The sequence below is a fragment of the Falco punctatus genome (genome assembly GCF_963210335.1).
Source record: "Falco punctatus genome assembly, chromosome: 2".
Taxonomy (NCBI): Eukaryota; Metazoa; Chordata; class Aves; order Falconiformes; family Falconidae; genus Falco; species Falco punctatus.
In genome coordinates this window covers 53,949,821-53,969,199 of record NC_137581.1, presented here as the reverse complement: position 1 = coordinate 53,969,199, position 19,379 = coordinate 53,949,821, and the positions used below count along the sequence as shown (strand labels likewise).

At 37.0% G+C, this 19,379-nt stretch overlaps 1 protein-coding gene across 3 annotated transcripts in view; it reads right to left on the bottom strand.

The window, feature by feature from the left end:
- GPC5 (glypican 5) overlaps positions 1-19,379 on the bottom strand; it is a 761,183-nt gene that overhangs the window by 580,415 nt on the left and 161,389 nt on the right. For all 3 annotated transcript variants that reach the window (XR_013926366.1, XM_080377390.1, XM_080377391.1), the window contains one exon: positions 15,399-15,524. Coding sequence is in view for 2 of the 3 variants with exons in the window: in XM_080377390.1 (XP_080233516.1) it covers positions 15,399-15,524 (126 nt within the window). In the remaining variant the exon portion in view is untranslated. The remainder of the gene's footprint in view (positions 1-15,398; positions 15,525-19,379) is intronic.

Here is a 19,379-nt window from a genome sequence, read left to right as displayed (position 1 = left end):
ATCCACACATGAGACTTCCTTTTCCTTTGCATCCATAAAGCAACATTAATTGTAATACTGTATTAGAATTTATACTTCTGTTTTTAAACCCATTTATCCTGATCATCTAAGGTTTACAAGGGCCACCAGTGATTCTACCAATAGTTTATTTTTTCCGAGTGAGGGGGTCACCCCCAAACTTATTCCAATATCTTAATATACAGCCCAAAGGAGAGCTCTTAAGGACACCCCTACTCCCAGTAGAATGCCCAGTTCCCACGTTACAAAGTTTCAAACCCACAAATACCCAATACTTAAAATCCGACAGAAAAATCCGGCACACAAAACTCGACGGAGACAAAGTCCAGTCACCAAAACCCAGCAAAGCTTCAAACTACCAATACACAAGATTTGGCAACCAATACCCAACAAAGTTTCAAATTCCCAGTACCCAAACCCCAGCAAACAATATTTGTAAAGTTTCAAATTCTAGCAGCTTCACATTGCCAGGACCCGGGCTCCAGGGCTCTGACCCACCGGGGGGACTCTAAGACCCTGCCAATACGACATATTTGTAAACCACCTCAGTGTTTAAGAGCAACATTGTTAACATCCCAGAAAGCTGTCGCAGAAACTCACCCAGCCAGGGGATCTGAGGGCCTCCCCAAGCACACCCGCACGGCCACCGCACACCGCGCATGCATTTCCATCCACGCACAGGACCGATCACAAGTTTCTCCCTTCTAGTGCAATCAGCGATTACAACTCCTTATGGCTTGTCTCCTCTTGCAGCCAGAACTTTTTCACCTGGAGACTTCTTCCTGCATGATTTACATACCGGTGCTCTTACCCTCAGCTGTTCTTTGTTTCCCAAGGCTGACTCCCTTGATGAGAAGTCCTTGCAGTCACCAGTTTTGAGGACTTGACAAGGTGGGTACTGGAGCATTAACGACCTGAGAGGGTGGGTCATCAACCGAAACTTTGTGCAAAACTTTCTTGTTTAACTACTTCAGAGTTTGGTAAGAGGGGAGTTTAGGCAACACTTTCCTAACCCAGGGGTTTTTTTTTCTGTTTCTGAGCCCTGAATGTGAATAGAAGTTCTACACACAAGGTGAAAAAAAAAAAAAAAAGGCCAAATGAAGTTTGTTAGAAGAGATTTTAAAAGCATATTCCAAGAAGTTGAAAATAAAGTAATCATTCTGTAGAATTCAAGACGTTGTAAATCACAGCTCTGATCCACTGTCCATATTAGTCAGTTTATACACTAATATAGATGGAGCTGCATTGTTGTATCAGGCTGTTATATGGCATGTAACACCCTGGTCAAAACCAGCAAGTATCTAGAGAAAACAGGCAAACCCCAGAGATTTTTATTTTAAGATACCATGCTACTGCTAGTTCACCTTTTAAATCTAAGTTAAAGCAACTGAAAACAACAAAAGAAAGCAGCGTTTTCACAAACGACCACCCAGAGGTATTTCCTTGTAGAATAACGAGGTGCCGGCCACCGAGTCATGCGGCATCTCTTTCTGGGCCTGGGACAAGGCGCATTTTCAGTCTTCTCCACTGGGTGGCAACCTAGGATGCAGCAACGGAAAGAACGGCGCTCTCCCGAGGACCACCAAAAAAAAAAAGTTTTTGCTTCTGTTGATGTAGCAGCTGGCAACACTATGAACATGTGGGAAAAAAGAAACTTTGAACAAAGGTGACTGATTATGGCCTAATCAGATTGGATGCAGTTCAAACAAGCATTAATACAGCTCCCAAAGAACCCCATTTTTTTGCTTGTTTCTTTTTGGTCGTAATAGGGTTATGAAATTTGAACTACAGTTGCCGTTACAAGTGTTTGAACCTAATGCTGACTTGTGATAAGTGGTTTCTCTACATGCATCATGGCTACAGTTCTGTAATGTTTTAAGAATCTATGATTTTAACAGTCACTTGAATTAATAGTAAGAAAATGTAAGACACAAAGAGAGAAAAAAACCCGCTACAACTCTGATTTGTTTAAAATACAGAATGGTCTTCTGCTGACAAAATTCCTGAGAACAAGGACTCCCCCCCCCAAATACTTGTAAGCAGACTCAATTGGTTTTCTGAAGTTACTCTGTGGCTATCAAAAGAAAAAAACCCAGGAATAATAAAATGACAATGTCTACTTTGTCATTGTTGTACTATGATTAATGTGACTCCAATGAAGTGAAAGTAAAGAAATTGAGTGCAAAGAAGACAGGCTTGAAGTGGAAGACAAAGTAAAGACATGAATATGGAAATAAATAGGGAAAAGATGTGAAAAATACTGGATGAGAAAGGTGTGCAAACACAAGGTAAAGTAAAAAATTATGAAAAATGAGTGAAGTATGACAGATTAGAGGGAGCGAAAGAAAAAAATCACACTGGTACTTTCCTCCAGAGAAATAACAGGAAATAATACATAAGTTTGAGCTCTTAATACTGTATGAAATTAAAGCACAAAAAGTTTCTATCTTTTTGTCACAGTGGCAAAGCCCATAAAACTTCAAAACATTTCTGCTATAACTTCTGGCTCTCCTAGTTCTGAGGGACTGCTGCAAAGCAGGACATTGTGGATCCACGGTACATACACCTTATAGTGATGCACCAGTGTGAGCAACTGTTAATTACAGCTGTTTTATATTCACTTGAGTGCCCAACAATACCTTTTCTCTTTTTGTAAGAAGGAAATGGTTCAGGAATACCCAATATAGTATCATAGAGAAGAAGTTCAAATAGAGAAATGTCTCCACTCGAAAGTTCCACTCTCCAGGTAACCACTTTCCAGGGTTAGCCAGCAGGGACTTGGAATAAACATACACTGCTACTCTTTCTCCCCTTCCCTTGGGTACAGTCCCAGTTTCTGGCAATATATAGAAAGCAGTATTACATTGTAACTTCATCAAGAGCCCTTGATTAATTATTCCATTAAACTGTTTAGCCATTCTTTGAATGCAGATACACTGTGGACTTCCACGATATCCTGGGACAGAGATTCTGTGATTTAATGATGTAAGTACCTTCCTTTTTTAGTCTGCTGGCCAGACATCATTTATTGTTGGTAACTGAGGACTATTGCCTACTTCACTTTTTCAAGTTTATGTGCTGGAAGTCTCTTTTGGAGTTAGATCTGCAAATGTTCCAGGAAAGTGGTCTCATTTGAACAGAAAACCATTGTCACAGAAGAACAGATTATTGTCACTATTATCCTGGGGTGTGTCCCAGACTTTTTTTGTGATGAATAAACACGCCTCAGGGTTGCTAGTGTTAACATGCCATAACATAACACCTTTTAATGTGGATCCATCGTGGATTAGTTTAATTTTGATTACAGTGGTGCTGAATTTTTTTTTTTTTTGTCTGTTTGGAAACAAAATTTTGCAGCAGCAAGTTTTTCTATGTCCAAAATTTTCTGTTGTTATCAAGGTATTATAATTAGTTTGAACTCACTACAAATACTATGGTAAAAGCAAAATGTATTTTAATGTTACTAAATGCAAATTTTTATAGAACAGCAATGATATTTTGAGACAAATGTGGGTAATAAAAATATCAAGCCTTACTGGAAACCTGGCTTGCTTTCCAAGTGTTCCCTTCAACTACCAGTTGATCTCAAGACTTTTAATATAGTTTCCCATAGCTGGGATCTATTCATTTGACAATGTCTGTCCTCAGGCTTAGCTTCCCAAATGGAAACTAAATTCAGAGTGAAATCTTTACTTTTGTCCTATCATCTCAGCAGATTCCAGTTGATGAATTTCATTTATTCTCCACGTTTACCTCCCCCAAATTAATAGTTAGGGAATTCACCTAGCTTCACGTCTCCCAAAAAGCTCCTCCCAATGGAGTGAATTTAATTGTGTTCAACACCTAACTGACAGGAAAAAAAAATATTACTACACTACATATCTGTACCTCTTCATTGCAGGCAGACAGGTGAAGGTGAAGCAGCATTACTCCCAGGTGCACACAAATTTAAACACATAAGCTCAGAATTATTTTACACACATGTATAAATGAGAAAAATGAACTTATTACACTGCCTATTTACCAGAAGATGAGATTTCCTAGGACATGAGTTGTTCTGTCCCTAGAGAAAGAATCTGTTCTCTTTCTACAAAATTACAATCTTATCTAGTCAAGTTCTATGCCATGTTTATGGGAGGGGAAAAAAAAAGGCAATGCAGATCCCACATAGCTTAAATCTTTCTGGAGGTGATAGAAGTATTAGAGAAAACTGCTCATCTGAACAACTGTAGGATCTTTTTACATATGGCTTCTCTTCATGTATTCCACTACAATTTGTGTACGCAGCTGAGACAAGAGTTTTTCTTGTCATGAGCATCTGTTTGACTCATCATATGTGCTGTATCTATCGCTGTGAACTGTTCCAATAGCAGTGTTGAAGCATCTGCCACGTAAGCCCTCTCTACAGAGGAGTTCAAAGCCTAGAGGAATCTGAAAGAAGGAAGCAGCGAAAAGCAATTCAATGAGCTTCAGCTATGTTCAGAAAACTTGTTTTACAGTGCAAACCTTTTTCCATCAGGCTTACATGTCCTTGAGGGCAAGCCTGAGATCATCTAAGCTACGCAGCTCCTCTGAGCTGCTCACTCCAAGTCATTAGAGTGGTTAGAAACAGCCAGTCCACGAGCACTAAGTAGGACGTGTCTCTCCCCATTGACAATACAGACACAAGTACTCCAGGTTGGATCCCTAAGTTCTGCATAGCTAGTCAGTTGAATCTCACTCCCAAAATGAAGTCTTCCTTGTAGACTCAAATATGGCATCCTATAAATCCAAAAGAATCAACTGTACTGACTGAACCATGAGCTGAATTACTTTTAATTTTAAATCTTTCAAAGGCGTCTAAATAAATAAACAACTTCTGGATGTTTGACCCCACTTTTTTACTTTTTTTTTTTTTTTTTTTTTTTTACTAAGCAAGTCAACATACAGAAGAGATGGCAGAGTCTAGCTATCAAATCTTGAACTGGTTGGTAAAAGATTCTCCTTTGAAAAACTAATTCTCTAGATATAAAAATATGGATTTAAAATTAAATTATTACTGCCAAGATCTCTGTGAATAGTCTGTGCTGTCAAAAGGCTGAAGGGCAGTGCTCCCGAACAAGCTTTCATTGGTTTGGATCACAGTCAAATCTTCCCTCTGCTAGAAATGTATGCAGTCAAGAGTCAGTTGCCCTTACCTTGGGATTTCTGTTCAAGGAATTATAGAAAATATAGTGATAATCTGCAAATACAAGAGGCTTTTGCTCAAAAAAGAACTATAATTGTTTATGCAGTCTCTTTCCATTAGCTGCTGCCTAGAACCCTGTACCATTCAGTACTGCTCTTCTACCTTTCAGTACTGCAGCATGTTAACAGACCATGTTTAATACTTTTTGATGGAAAATGAAACATCCTTTTGTAAAAAATGCTGTTTGTTAGGATTTCTTAATTAGTTTCTATTTATTTTAAATAGCTTCTCTACAAGGACTTCAGGAGGCATGAATACTATATTTTTCCTCCCTAAGTAGAACAGAACATGTTGCCTTGATGTTTGAACTAAAGGTAATAATCTGCCATGCTGTCTTTGTAGATTCCAGAAGTACTTCATTAAAAAATCAAAAAATGCAGTTTTATTAGACTGTAATATAGGATAGATTTATTACTTCCTCTGTTACATAGTTGTACTTACGTGTGATTCAGAGGTTTTAAAGACATCAGGATATGAAAGTGAGACATATTAAAAGAAGGATTAGTAGGAACATAATACACAGTGTACAGGAACATAAGCTTCTCTGAAATAGTGTCATCATATTTGGAAAAAGGACATGAACATAACAGTTTTTACAGCATTTTATGAAAACGAGAGACATAAAACCTAGAGTTCTAGATGCCGTAACTTCTCCTACAGTGAAAATTGGCTTAGGAAGCAGAGGGGAAAAAGAAAGGAAAATTTCATATTCTTTCCATAAAGAAACACCTAACTCTCTCTAAATCCATTCCCAATTTTGTCTAACCTTTAAAATAAAACAACTTCAAGAAACAAGGCAAAACAGAAAGTTTTATATCTTATTGAAGAATATGCTCCATCTTTGACCAAAGGTACTAAGAAAGAGCCAGAGTCATGCTTGGTCCTGCACAAACCTTCATGCTGCTTAACCCAGTTACCTTCAAATATCACTTTGACCAAAAGATCAGCACTAGCAAAAATTGATCAACACTGCTATGTTGGAAGAAGGGTTCGCCAGAGTCAAGAAGACGCTCAATATGAGTTACGCACCTTGCTCAACTTTATTAGTTTCTAACACTACTTATATAGAACTGATACACATGCATATTCGTAAAGCAGAAATATAATTGGTTAGTAGTCTCTAAACATGCGAGGTTCTCACACCCCTAATTATCATGACTAAAATAAGCATTTTACCCATGTAGCTAATTGTGTTGCTGTGCTTCAGCCTTGTAGTTCGTTACTCCCTATTTTCCCATACTGCTCCCTATCTCTCTTGGCCCTGCACCTGCTTTCCCAGCAGCTGTAGCTTGTTACAGCCACGGCCTGTTGGCACAACGTAATTACTTGGTCTCGGGATTCAAGAATAGCTCAAGGCTACCTTTCTTGTTAACTTCAGCACAGCAACTTCAGTACAATTCTGATTACAGGCCTATTCTAATACCAGGCCTGTACTGTGCAGATCTTCAGAGATTCTAAGGCCATGCTTCTGCAGCCATCCTTCTACACTGCTATATGACATTACTTTCAATATATGGATCAACATGCACACCTTGCTTTCTGGTGAAGTATCTCAAAGATTTAGGTGTAATGGTCTGGATCAAACTCCCAGGTTTAACACTTAGTGTTCTGGGTATTTTGTTTTTTAATCCTAGCATAGATACTTCGTATTAGTTAGAGTTTCTAAATATACTAAACTTAGATGACAGAAATCCTACCCCTACCTTTAGACTGATGGCCTTTACAGCCAAGGAGGAGAAACAAGTCCTTCTAAGAAGTTCTATCCAACTATGTGAACACCAAATGAATTGCATCCAACAAGGATCCATTTATCTCTGCTGAAAAACAAGCCAAGAGGCCCATGCAGATGTGCATTTCTTCACAAACTGGAGTAGAAGAGATGAAGAATATCACAAGTTTTAACATGGCTAGCTCTTATTAACATAAGACATAAGACACAAAGTGTTCCTCACACTCCTTAGGAGAAGCTACATCTTCAGACACAGCAGTATGCGATAGTGCAATCTCTCCAACCGTAGGGATGGCATTTTCTCAAATACACATAATAATTCCTTGCTGGTATTCCTGCCTATCAGAAGCAGCAGAGAGGTCTCTTTTATTGTGGAAGAAAAAACCAGTTCTTTGTGAGTTTGGACTGTGTTTTATGCTTCAGATTTTCTTTCTCTGCCTCATAGACATCAAGTATGTATTTGGGAATCTGCAGTTTCTTGTTGTATGACTGTAACAACTTATTTCTACTGCTTTGATCAGTTCTTCGTGATAACTTCTCATATGAAATTTTAGGCATTACATAGACATGAAAATCTTTCCGATTTGGACATGACTATTCACACAAGTGCTTGACTGGTTCATTTACTAAGACTGCAGCATGGCATACATATGTATGTTCATGTTGCCTTTTCATTACCTCTTACTTCAGACTTTTCCCAGAGACAGTTGTCACTGAAGCACTCATAGCAGACATGTGCTTGCCTACATGGCTAAACTCAATACATCACTTGGGACATATTAAAGATGCAAATGTATTAGTGGGCTAGCAAAACATCATTAAATTTCTTTGTGGGATACTACACTTTAATAATTCAAATTCTTTCTGAATTAAAGTAGCTCAGGTTTGGTTTATTCAACCAATTTCCAGATCTCTAAAATCACCCAGCTTGAGTATTGAAGTCAGCTGTGAAAATGTAAAAACAAAAACCTCCCAGCATAATCTAAGTTTCTGTAGTGTATTTTCACAGTCGGTGCAGGATGCTCAATGAAAATCTGACCTATAGCTGTCAAGAGAAAATTCTTCAGCAGATGCAACAGAGCAATAGGAAGGCTGAAAGGGTCATCGGTAAATGCTGTAGTGCTGACCAGGAGTTCCCTGTCTGGGCTGGTAAGCCTGCAGTGTTTGTGAACGTTACAGTGAAATAGGACCCCACAGAAGATATTTCACAACCCAAAATATTGTTTAAATTATTTACTGAGAGCTTCTGTATTAAATTGCCCTGGATAGAGGCAATAAATAATTTGGTTTTAGAAATACAAAATGTTTCAGAACAACACTGTATGAAAGGGGACACATTGTGAAATATCACTAAACTTATTAGTTGAAAGATATCTTGTATATCAAAGGTGAATTCAGTTAGATCATATTTCTTTTATAAGAACTTCAATGAGGCACGTATACACAAATCTTCTGTCCAGTATAATCCACTATGATTCATAGTTACTTATTTCGTATTAGTCATATTTTTTAACTATTCAGCAAAGCCTCTTGCATGAGTTTTCCTTGGTATTAATATGAAACCTTAATACACAGAAAGGGAATTATAGATTTATTTTCATTTTTTGCCTCCTGTTTCATGTTATAAACTATGTAAAGTAGTCCTGAATTCCCTAGGAAAAACTCTAAGAGTTATCAGATCACTAATACGAAATTCTGAGGTAAGTCTATTTTTCTATGGCTGTGTACAATGAAAGAAAAGCACACTCCAAAATGAAGATACAATGATGCCATAATTTAAACTCTTAGAATATCTTTGGTCATGTTCTTTCTCATGCCTATCTTTCAACATTCTTCTGTGACTTTATAAATGCTCTTTTTTAATACAATTATTTAACATGGTTCTAATAATGTTTTTCAATTTAAAAATCAATACATTTTGTGAATTACTACCGATTTAATAAAAAGAACCCTTCTATTATAACCCCTGCTGTGCATGATAAATGACTCAAATGTTTCTAGGACAAACACTAGAGAAAATTATGTACTTGCTCAAGCAAAGAAAAGGAATAATAGTTCATTTATTTACCTCATTTATTACCTCATTTGAGGTAATCAAATGCAATACTATTTTGCTGCTTTTATTTAATTAAATAAATTCCATCCTGAAGTGTCATGAGATTTATCTGAGCATACATTGAAAAAAGATATTACCATTATTAAAGCAAGAATGATTTTACTTTTATATCTCATGACAAGACAGAGAACAAACCCCACAATTAATATAAACAAAGGGATTATATGACATTTCATTTTTTCCCTAATGTCAGACTTGGATGTCCTAAAGCCAACTGACACAGCAATCTGAATTTCAGCTTTTATATGAACTACCTAGGTTTTACATAATCTATCACCAAGCCAGTATCTCTCTTTCTCCAAATTTTTGTCTTTTCCTGGAATAAGTAGTTCAGATTATATTCTCCCCTACAATTGCTAAATTCATTAAGCTAACCTAAAAGTAATGTTTAAGGCTTCTCAGAGAAAAAGACAACAAGAAGTTACCTCCAGAAAACCAGTAAGTGGAAGAATATAATTATTTTTAATTATTCAATTACATGTTGATGCCAGAAGTAGAAATGCCTTTTGTCTTCTACATCAACACATAAAAACATATCATAAGGCCCTCTCATTCCTCTGACAAGTGAAGCAGGACTAGTAAGAAATTATTTGTGATTGGGGGCATGCAGTGGCAAAATCAATGGTGCTGCTGATTAGTCTTTGAACATGTTCTGATGTCAGCAATTTTCCAAACGAAAATGTATAAATTGTAATGAAAAAATCCTCCTGAATTCAGGGAGGATCTTTGGAGACCCATGTTCTTATAGGCCAGATGACCCGTTTCTCCATTACAGCCCATATGCCGTATGCTGGTGACTTCACTTCCAAGCATCCCTAAAGGGGCAGCAGCAACTCAAAACAAAAATACTTCAGATTTCAGGCATTTCTACTCAACAATTTATTTAATCTTCATTTTCTTTACAAAACATTCAGCCTACAAATATCTTTATCCACCATCTACCCCTTAAGGTGACTTAGTGTTTTGGTATTTGAAAACTTCTAGTGAACTTGCTGTGGAATGCTATCTGTGTTAAGGTATGAGTTCCCAAGAAGACTGAACCTTCACAGTTCTGGGTCAGGCATTCCCAAATTTGCATTTATTTATTTTTTTTTTATGTATTTACAATTGTTTTTTTTCTCTACCCATCTGTCATCTGTTGCTGAACCTTGTTGTCCATAGCATATTAGGCAAAGCAATACAAGCCATAATGGGCTGTTCCTATATTTCAATTTGCTCAGGCAAATCCTTTGCATAGGTGGCAAGTGGTGCTTTGATGGCAGTTTACATTCTGCCTCATTATAAGGTGAAGACTAGCCCAAATAGATGGAAACGAAAAGGAATTCATTAGAACTCCTTAAATCTTTTTTATCTCCGTTTATCTTCTTTTGTTGGCTAAGAACAGATTTGGGATTGTACTCTTGTTTCAGAATATTTAAGAATCAAAGGAGATAATTCCTTTCCCCAGCCTAAGAGCTGTGCTAAAGCTAAGCATTTACTTGATGATAGATGCTTATTATAATCACTTTCTAACAACACACAACTTGCTCAGCAATTAAAATCAATCATGCTGTTTAATGCCTCTTAATTTGGATACTTTAGCTATGTGTTACGTATGAAACTCTTCCTTCCAGACTTGATTAGCTGTTTTTAATAATCTCCATTAATCTTGAATCCTCCAACACACATAATTTTACGTTTTCTTCTGTCACACCTATTTTTATTTCAGTGGAATCACGGGTCTTAAGATGTGCAGTACATACTCTGCTCTCCTCTGTGGATTTTTAATCCATCTCTCTTCACATTCTAGCCAGGCACTCTGGACTACTGAGACTCTATAAATGTCAGTTAAACCACTTTATGTTCATGAATGAGAACAAACTCAAGTCTATTTGCACAACTCCCATTATTTTAGCTTTAATGCCAAGATGCCACTAAAATTCTGAACTGATTCATGCAATTCTTGCATGCTTTGGTAGTACATAGCTTGTTAATTGCAATTCCTCTTTTTCCTTTGAACCTAATGAATCCCATAACATTGAATTCCAGGTACTTCATTGTGGCGCTCACTTATGCCTTTAAAACTGAAGTCTGAATGTCATGCCCCACCACTGTAGTCACACAATTGAGTAAAACAGTGGAAGAGCTGAAGACTCCTGAGACATTGTCTCCCTCATCCTGCAGTGATGTGGACCTTGTAACAGTAGCCTTGCTCCTGTAAGTCCTGCCCACTACCAAACTTGTGTGACATGAATATAGGAGTTTGGAGGTTCTGGTCTCAGCTTTCAATAAAAGCATGAGCTTGCACTGTGTGACAGACTGGATTCAGAAGAACTTCCAGTTTCAGAATCAAGAACCTTATTGCCATGACATTACTATTTTTACAGTTTGGGGGGGAAGGCTTAAACCAAAAAGGAAACGGCTGAAGCAAATGAAATGTAAACTGTTAGGTAAGCTTTCATTTCAATAATACCCTCTTTTCCTTTTTCTGACCTTTCGATCCAGGCTTCGTAATCTCTTAGATGGTATCAGAGATGGCAAAGGTTATAAGATTTATCTGAGGTATGATATTATAACTGTTAAAACCTTGAACTACTGCCTTTAGAAAAATGCACAGAAAAGGATAAAGAAGAACTGCAAAGGTTTTTTTTAAAAACATATCTATCTTCTGTCTCCAGGACTTATTGCTACTTGCAGCTTGAAACACAGATGCAGCCAACAGTCTTGGCAATCTCTTCGGGTCCTGATACACTCACACCATCATTATGTGGCTTATGACATTGCTTTCCCATGTCAGGCCCAAAATTGCAGTCATCACCAGCTATGGCACATGATTTTTAAATAGAAAGCAAAGGTGACAGAAATGGTGAAGAATCCCAAAACAGGTAGAAACTATTTATCTTTAATTAATTTGAACAATACAGACTTTTCCCCATCTGTGCCAGGAACACTGCATAGATGAATTCACCAATATATTTATTTATTCTTATACTAGTTGTGGGGGGAATGAAGAAAAAAAGAGTAAGAGAGTGAGTGTACAGGTTCAGGTGTTCTTCAGAATTTATGGAGAAAAGCAATGATGTCTGCTCATGTCATTATGGCATCTAAAATGTCACAGTATCCTGGCATCATGACACCAGAAGATGAGCAACATAGGACTGAGATAATCCTAGATCCTGAATCAGAGTGCTGAAGAAAATTTTAAGAGGTTATTCAATTTATCTCCGTATCTCTAAGCAAAAATCAGCTTTTGCTGCATCATTTCTCAGTGCCTTGCCTGTTCCTAGACATCCTCCTTCAGGCAGATGCTGGACCCCAAAGCTACCTATTTTTGTCCCTTATTGTCCTTGTCACTAGAAAATTCTCCCAAATATTTAATCAGAACATATTTTAAATATTTAAATATTATGGAAGTAGATAACAAGATAACAGATACTTTTCTTATCCCTAACAACAGCCTGTTTGCACTTTGCATTTTCTCCTAACAGTTTTTCTTTTCCGGGTTAAACAAATCTAATTCTTTGTCTCCTTTTTTTGTAAACCGAGTTTTCTATGTTCTTGACTGATCTCATAATACTTCTGGGAATCCTCAAAGCGTATGCTGCATTTTTCCTGAAAATGCTAAAATTGGGGTCTGGATGAGTTTCATCAAGATCATTTTGAATTCCTTGCCCTGGTTTTTGCATGCTACTAGTCCCTTCTAATCTGGTTTGCCTGCGCAGTGGTGAGGCGCACTGCCTCCAGTCCACATTCCCAAATTCTGACATCTTCATTTCCCTTCACAAATCCTAAAACACAATCACTTCCAATGCTAATCATCTCCCGTTAGATCACTTCACTAACTGATTCATTCATTCATCCATTTCAAATGTCATTTCCCAGCACAACCTGGGGGGCAGATCAGGACCTTTTCTTGCTCAAACACAACCTCCTTGTTTCTGATTTTGTAGATTTTATTTATGAATGTGTTTCTGAGGCTGAGTTTGACCTTCCATAACCAACAGAAATCTCCAGGCACTGCATGCATGCACACCCAGTGTCTGTGCTCCTCTCCAACATGCTCATATCACATGTGCCTTACATTCATAATAGGCACACAGATGTGCCTAAGCACAAAAAGAAAAGACTGCCCATCTTCCCTAGTTCAATAATAATAATGATAATAATGATGATGATGATAATAAGTTAATAATAATGAATGCTAATAATCACAACAGCAGCAGCAGCAAAAAAAACCACCCTAATTTCAAAGTGCAGGAAAGATTTCCCCCCCACCTTCAGTTTCAAAAGAGCAAATATAAACAAACAAAATTGAACAAAGAACATTTTGACCAAGTAACAAGGAAAAATGAAAGGCAGCAAGAGGGCAGATGTGAGCACCTTTGTATAATTACTGAAGCAGGAGAAGATGTACCATCATATATTTAGTGTACAAGCAGATGTATTGAGATCTAGGAACTAATCTGCAGGTCTCAGCTCCAGTTGGTAACCTAAAGCAACTCAGAGTATCCTGCTCTTTTGGTTTTAATCAGCACCCTGTACTTCTAAATACTATCTGCATGTCAGCTATTTCAGGAAGTTAACACTAAAATTTACCGACCAAAAATATGCATACATATATATATTAATATACATGTGAAACCAAAATATTTTAATAAGGGAATTTTTAAGTTAAACTGATACCAAAGTGGTCTTACTTTTAAGATACAGTGCTTTTGTCACCAATTATATCTTTAGGTTTATCCACAAATAAATAAATTGCACTCATTAAATATCTTTTGTCAAATTAAATTACTTTTAAAAACACTACGGTCTAGAATTTAGTAGAACGTTTCATTTCTGTATGACGACCTCAGTAAAAATAAACTTGTTCAGTATAAACATAGTAATAGTACAATAATATAATATAGTAATGACTAAAATATTATAGTGTTGTATAATACAATAATATAGGTTTGAAAAGATATATTAATAGTAAGATTATAAGCAGCCAAAAGTAATGATACAAGAACCCTATTCTTAGGTAATCTGTAATTACAAGATGCTTACTTCAAATTGTTACTGAAACATTTGCTAGGAATAGTATAACAGATTTGGGGAAAGGCAGCAAAACAAAAGCCAGAGGTGAAGTTGAGATTAAATCTCAACAATAGATATCTAAAGAAGGAACAAGGCATTTTGAGAAGATTGTTGAAACCTTAGAACAAATGTTCCCGATGAGACTATCAAGGGAGTCAAGCACTCACTGGGACTTTGTGCTGTCAGAGCACTGGACTATGCAAGAAGATAAACAAAAGTAAGCCTGTAGTTGTTTGCTGAAAGGGTGTCCATTAGGTTTCCTTAGGTATTGTTAATCAATAAATTACAGCTCCTGCTTCACTTTTTTAGGGATTCCTAAAGGTGCAAGCTTCACTGTTCTTTCTACTTGGTACCAGCTATCTCCCACTTTATTAACTCACCTGACAGCCTTTAGCCACCCTCTTTGATATGACCTTTGATACTAACTACTAATAAATGCTGTACTAACAGCACGACCTTTGTAAAAAAAAATTGCTATGAAGCTTTTAATATTTTGGTCTCTGTCATCACAAGGACTTCCTGTTCAGAGAAATACTTGTTTTGGTGATGACAGCAGTAAAGCAAAAACACAGAGATCAGGTCTCTGGAAATCCTTCTGACATCCACAAATGCTACTGTTTTGTAAGCTGTGAAATATATTGATTCCAGAGATATACATCCAGAAGCATAGCAGTTTATTATTATCTCTTATTTGCCATTGCTGCTGAATGATGTCTCCCAAGCCACTGCATACATAAAACAGTATATGTGTTTCACCTTTAAAATGTTTTATCTTCGTGTTTTAACTTCTAACTCTCTCCTGAGAAACCATATATATTAAGAGATCACTTCATTCTTCAGAGCCAGAGGAAGTTTTAAGCAAATGGCTTAGTCTGTTATCACACAATCTGTATAAAAAGGAGCATTCTATAACTATCAAGCTCAAACAAAACCCCATATTCTTTTTCTCCAACTGTATTTTGTAAATGCCAATCCAGCTTCTTCAGTATATGTTTAGGTGCCATAAATTTGAAATAAAAATGTCTGAATGAAACGAAGAACAGTAGATATTTTTTTTCTCCTCAAAACAGAGATGCAGGGAGATATTTTTCACTGTTCACAGGTCAAGCCTGAGAGAAGGAATCCCATGCTGATTTGTTTTTCGAACTAACCTTGACACATACCTAGGGAAACAATGTACTTGACTAGAATTGGAAGCTACTTTTAGAGAAACACAGAAAACAAAAGACAATAGCGAGTCAGAAAGGTACCTTCTTACAACATCTTCTCCATTCCAACACGGGAGTCCATCAGCAGCTGCCAACTCATTGCCACACAGCTGATCAGCCAGGCCACCGTAAAAGGCTCTGTAGAGCCGGAGGTGGCTGATAAATTCTCTGCACAGGGGAACACGGGAAATAATTGACAGTGTCAATCCATAACATTAAGCAGTACTGCTGTTGTATGTTTCTACATGAAGATAAAGAATGTGCTTATTCTATTACTCTTCATTGGTTCCAATGATTATTTAAATCAATTTGTCAATTTCCTGTTAGATAACTTCGATTTTCTTCAGTAGTTTGCAAAGTTGATACTCTCATTGGTCAAAGTAGAAACAAAATAATACTTTATTCATGCTATGCAACACAAATTACTTTCCTCCAAACCAGAAATTTTCTTGCCTGGTTGTGATACAGTTTGCAGTGCTACACTTACACAAATATACTGAAAAATGTCCCCCCAAAATGCATAGCAAATAAAAAAGTAAGTACATATGAATAAGTCATCTGTTTTTCAAAAGTGTGATCAACTAGTCCCCTACACAGTGTTGTAAAAACTACAGAGAGTATCTGTTAGTTATGGAGCAGCTCAAGATTTAGGTAAGATGGGTTTAACATGTAGGTGTTAAATATTTAGTGGATATTTAAATAACTCTCTGAGAAGTGACATCAGTTTTATCATGTGCTGTGCTGGTAGGTTATAAATTATGTATTGCTATATTATATATGTCAAGATGCCCAGAGCTAATGATAAGCTTTTGTACTTAAAACAAATTAATGACTTTCTGGTTAGTATGTTTTTAACTGGATTGTGATACTTATGTTTATAAATTCTTTGCTTATGTATTAAAAAATCTCCCTCTGGGAGACCCATTCCTGCTGTGAAAATTTAAATATTTATTAATTCTGGTTTAGAACATCACACTATTCTTGAGTTATCTATGACCCACAGGCACAAAGCAGGCACCAGTAGATGCTGTATTCATTGTTCTGTAAGCCAGCAAGCTTCACTTTATGTTATCCTCTTGTACGGTGTATGGAGTTGTGAAAAAATGGCAGAAATATTCTATACATTTCCCTGTATCTAGTTAATATAGGCATAAGGAATCAAATTGTTAAGTATTGTTTACTTCAAATTAAAACAGATAAAACATGAGTGATTATACACAGTCTGTCATTTTAAAAGCCACATGTTCTGTCTTGTAACTGTAGGGCAAATATTTTACACAAACCACAGTGACTGAGATTTACTATGCCTTCTAAATTTGGTAAAAGTGCAAGTCTAAAACTGCAGTACTGAAAGTCTCAGGTCAGGTGAATTTTGAGTATACATCATATAATTGCCTACGCGCAATATATTTTAAATATGTAAATATGATTCATTCACACTCTCCCATATATGAATAGTCATATCTTGTATTTCTCCATTCCCAAAACTGCACAGTATGTTTGCTATTTTCCTCCATTTCCCATTGAGTGGGATTGATTTTGATTTTGTCTATGCTTCGGGCTTACATTCTGGATGAAAAGTAGTGTTCAGAGAGTCCTCTCACAGCAAACAGTTGGAATTTCCTCTTCTGCACAATCAGTCCATGTATAACACAGAAATTAAAATAAATATAGCTACCATAATATCTTGTGACAAACTGCAATCTAACAGAAAGGTCATTCAGTTTATGAGTAAATACATCCTGAGGCAAAGCTGAAGTTAATACAGAAGTAATAGCTGATTTCAGCCCCTGTTTATGTCTGACCATAGTTAGAAGGGCAGATGGTATGAATGTCAATTTTCACATCATCATCTTCTAGACCAGATAGCATGTAATTATAGGCAGCTGAGCACAAATGTGCAATTACAGTCAGTGGAAACTGCAGATACTTCTTATCTGTTTATTTGGAAATTCTTATCTGTTCGTTTTTTTAGTTTTATTCTCTGTGCTAAAAGCTGTCTGCAATGTTAAGTTCTGGAGGAAAAAACATTATATACTTTCAAGTTTGTATGTTACTCTGGACGGTTCTGTTTAGAATTTTTTTAAATTTATCTGACAATTTTTGTTGTCAAAAGCACAGAGAAATTTCTTTTTCCTCTTGTACCATGCAGTACTAGAAAATACTAGCTTAGGTCTGATGGTAATAATAATTTAGGAAAAGTTCAAGCAGAGACAATTCACCACGTATGTACTTCAAAATGTAAACTTTAATCTGGACATACATTTGAAAAATATTAGAAAATCAAGGAACTCGTGGGAGTCACACATTTAATGGAATATTTTTGTTCATTTGTTTTCCCTCAGATAACTGACATCAACCAAGTCTATGCTGTTTGGGAGAAACCTGTTCTTTTCTGCTAAAGCCTGTGAAACATGCTGAGAGCAGCCTGCTGCCAGAAGTCCACGGGAGGTAAATAAAGTGGCATTAGACTCAGAAAACAGCGCTTCCTAAAAGCAGGCTGGAAGCATTTGCTGAAGTCACTCTTCCATGTGAGGAATTGTTACAGTTGCCACGGGAATATAACATGAAATACAAAGTGATTGTGACTAATAAGGAAGGAGGTGATCCCGGAGGCAGCAAATGAAGATGATGTGAACTATGAAGTTGTTAAACTGAAATCTGTGTCAGTGGATCTCAAACCTTCTCCCCTCTCCTCTGCCTTTTGAGTGTAGCAAGCGCCTGTTGCATGCCATAAAGCAAGCGCTTCCAGCATCTCAGGCAGGCAGAAATCATGGGAAAACAACATTGTTTTGTGCTGCCCACTGCCTCTCATGCCCCTTAAGGTCTCTTGGGTAATCTCCCTGAGGTCAGTCCAGACACCATTTATTTTGAAACATGGAACAGCCCCAGATTTTAGAGTACAGTTTCACGTTTGCAGAGTGCTAGCAATCAGAACATCAAGAACTTGCTTAGCTACATAAAAGAGAAAATATTCCTATATAATGGGTATTCCCTGATGGACTTCTGTGCTAGCTACAGCAAACTTCTGTTTTGCCTCTCTTTCCATTCCCACAACGTTCTCTAAATCCTGTGTTTGTCTGGGGTTTTTTTCCTCCACTATTTGGAACATGAAGGACCTTCACTAACAAGAATGGTCTGCCTTTGAACCTCAGAGGCATTTTTTCTTCTGCAGACATAAGGAGTGAGAAATTATTCCCTGCAATCCTCTCACGTCAGTTTCCTTCTGCACTGCACAGTGAAATGAAAGGAAGAAGGGACAAAGAAAACCTGTGTTTTAGTACACTGTGTTAGAAATGAAATTTCTGATTTTAACTTCACTTGCGTAATAGGGCCTTTTGTCTCAACGCAACGAGACTATCCCTATTCCTTACAGTGCTATTACTCCTTACAGTCATTAAATACTTGATTCATTTGTCTAAAGATAGACTGGCCTTTAAGATGCCCTCCGCTATCCGGGATATCTGCAGAAGGCTGGAATATATGACACAACTTACAGGACACCTGCATCGTTCTTGGCAGCAGAACATCAGCTGGGATACCAGAGGGTATCCTCAAGTGGCACTGGATGATTGTAGCTCTGTGGGCAGCTGAATTCAGTCCTATCCACTACACTTGCAGTTTTAACACCTAGCTCATACGCAGTTAGGCAAATTTTACCCTGTAATGCTGAGCCAGGTATAAATGAAATCTCCAATGTCTTTGCAATCACCTCAATTCACTATATACTGGCAAAAGAGCCAGAGGAAAAAAAAAAATCAGCTGGACTTGCTTAAACGAGGATTTCAGTATTTAGCCCCAAATTTTTACTTTTCTCACTTTTTACAGTACAGAGGTATGGTTGAACATTCTTTTTCTTTTGTCTGATCAATTTGTACAAATAAGTCTTCTGACAACTTTTTGACAGATCTAATAATGTCTGCTGATGTGCAAGTTAAATGTAATTTGAAAATTCACACATGAAGATAGAGCTAACGTTCAGAATCTATCGGTGTTACCCACTCTTTTAAATACTTTAAACCA